General features: G+C 64.6%; 1 protein-coding gene across 1 annotated transcript; it reads right to left on the bottom strand.

Moving 5' to 3' along the window:
• Positions 1-425: 425 nt before the first annotated feature.
• LOC121355688 (voltage-dependent P/Q-type calcium channel subunit alpha-1A-like) lies at positions 426-2,176 on the bottom strand. The gene is made up of 5 exons (XM_041471327.1): positions 2,054-2,176; positions 1,409-1,492; positions 1,185-1,301; positions 1,030-1,095; positions 426-645 (listed from the first exon to the last, which is right to left on the bottom strand). The coding sequence occupies exons 1-5, from the start codon at positions 2,123-2,125 to the stop codon at positions 541-543; spliced, it is 444 nt and encodes a 147-aa protein (XP_041327261.1). The 5' UTR covers positions 2,126-2,176; the 3' UTR covers positions 426-540.
• Positions 2,177-2,259: the final 83 nt, after the last annotated feature.

The raw sequence follows: 2,259 nt of genomic DNA, 5'->3' as shown, positions 1-2,259 counted from the left end.
AGGTGACATCGGGGTGGCACTGGGATGGCACCGGGTGACGTGCTGGGGTGGCACTGGGGTGGCCAGGTAGTACTGGGGTGGCACTGGGATTATGCCAGGTGACACAGAGGTGGCACTGGGCACCCAGGTGACACAGGGCTGGCACTGGGCACCCAGGTGACACTGGGGTGGCACTGGGATTCCACCAGGTGACATAGGGGTGGCACTGGGATTATGCCAGGTGACACTGGGGTCACCCAGGGGGTCTCACCAGGATTCCACCAGGTGACACAGGGGTGGCAGTGGCTGCCAGGTGACACAGGGGTGGCACTGGGATTACACCAGGTGAAGTGCTGGGGTGGCACTGGGTGACACCGGGGTGGCACTGGGTACTCAGGTGACACTGGGGTGGCACTGGGATCACACCAGGTGACACTGGGGTGGCACTGAGTACCCAGGTGGCACTGGGATTCCACCAGGTGACAGAGGGGTGGCAGTGGCCGCCCAGGTGCCGCCCAGGTGCCAGCCACGTGTCACCCAGGTGCCACCCGGGTGCCGGGCTCACCTGAAGAGCAGCATCAGCGCCTGGAAGAAGGTGCGGAAGTTGTTGTGCTGGGTGATGGCCGACTCATCGTCCTCCTCCTCGATGCCGATGTTCCCAAACACCTGCGGGGGCCCGGGGCAGCTCAGGGGGGGCTGGGGGGGTCACCTGAACCCGGGGGGGGTCACCTGAACCTGGGGAGTCACCTGAACCTGGAGGGGGGTCACACCCAGGGGGTGCCATCTACACCTGGGGGTGTCACCATCTGGGGGGGTCTCACCTGCCCCAGGAGGGTCTCACCTGCACCCGGGGGGGGTCTCACCTACACCAGCAGGGTCACCGGGGGGGTCACCTGCATCTGGGGGGGTCTCACCTGCCCCAGGAGGGTCTCACCCAGACCCGGGGGGTCTCACCTACACTCGGGGTTCTCACCTGCACTTGGGGGTCTCACCTGCCCCAGGAGGGTCTCACCCACACCCGGGGGTCTCACCCGCCCCCGGGGGTCTCACCTGCATCCCGATGATGGCGTAGATGAAGAAGAGCATGGCGATCAGCAGGCACACGTAGGGCAGGGCCTGGGGGGCACAGCGGGCCGGTCACGGAGGGCTGCGGGGGGCCCTCAGGGGGACACAGGGGACAGTTTTCGGGGGGTTTCGGGGGGCACCTTGAAGGACTGGACGAAGGTCCAGAGCAGGATGCGGATGGTGTAGCCCTGGCGCAGGAGCTTGATGAGGCGCGCGGCGCGGAACAGCCGCAGGAAGCTCAGGTTGATGAAGTTGTTCTGGTGGGGCGGAGGGGATAAAAAACAAAAAAAGGGGGTGAGGGGGGCAAAGGCGACCCCAGAAATGGGGTCAGGGCAGGGGAGGGGTGGTGGCGGCGCCCACCTACCCCGAATTCCGTCACCAGGATGTCGGTGATGCTGCCCAGCACCGTCACGAAGTCGAAGATGTTCCAGGCGTCGCGGAAGTAATTCTGGGAATGGGGGGAGGATGTGGGGTCACCGAGCTCGGGGTACCCCTGGGCTGGCCCCAGAAATCTTGGGGTGACCCCGTGGTCCCAGGAGCTGCCTGGTGACAGATCGGGGGTGTTCATCCCATGAGGTCCTCGGGGTCCCCTGAGGTTTTGGGGACCCCAACATTCCTAGGATCTCCTGAGGTCCCTGGGGTTCCCTGAGTTTTGGGGTCTCCTGAGGTCTTGGGATCCCCTGAGGTTTTGGGGTCCCTAAGGTCTTGGTGTCTCCTGAGGTTTTGGGATCCCCAACATCCTTGAGTCCCCTGAGGTTTTGGGATCCCCTGAGGTTTTGGGGTCCCTAAGATCTTGGGGTCCCCTGAGGTTTTGGGATCCCCAACATTCCTGGGGTCCCCTGAGGTTTTGGGATCCCCTGAGGTTTTGGGATCCCCTGAGGTTTTGGGGTCTTCTGGGGTTTTGGGGTCCCCGACATTCCTGGGGTCTCCTGATGTCTTGTCACCCCCCGTGTCCGCAGGGTCCCCAGGGTGGCCCGGGGGTCCCCCCAACCCCGGGGTCCCCCCATACCAGGACCCCGAAGGCCATGATCTTGAGGAGACACTCGAGGGAGAAGAGGGAGGTGAAGACGTTGTTGAACATCTTGAGGACGTTCTCGTAGGTGTCGGAGGCGTCGTAGAACTGCGGGGACAGCGCGGGACGGGGGGGACACAGGGAAATTGCGGGGTGCGGGTGGGTCCGGGGGCGCAGGGACAGGGGCGTTTCCTGGATCCCAG

This window comes from Pyrgilauda ruficollis, unplaced genomic scaffold, assembly GCF_017590135.1.
Source record: "Pyrgilauda ruficollis isolate IOZ18807 unplaced genomic scaffold, ASM1759013v1 scaffold2611, whole genome shotgun sequence".
NCBI lineage: Eukaryota > Metazoa > Chordata > Aves > Passeriformes > Passeridae > Pyrgilauda > Pyrgilauda ruficollis.
Note: the sequence above shows the minus strand (reverse complement) of the source record. Positions and strands in the feature narration are given on the sequence as shown.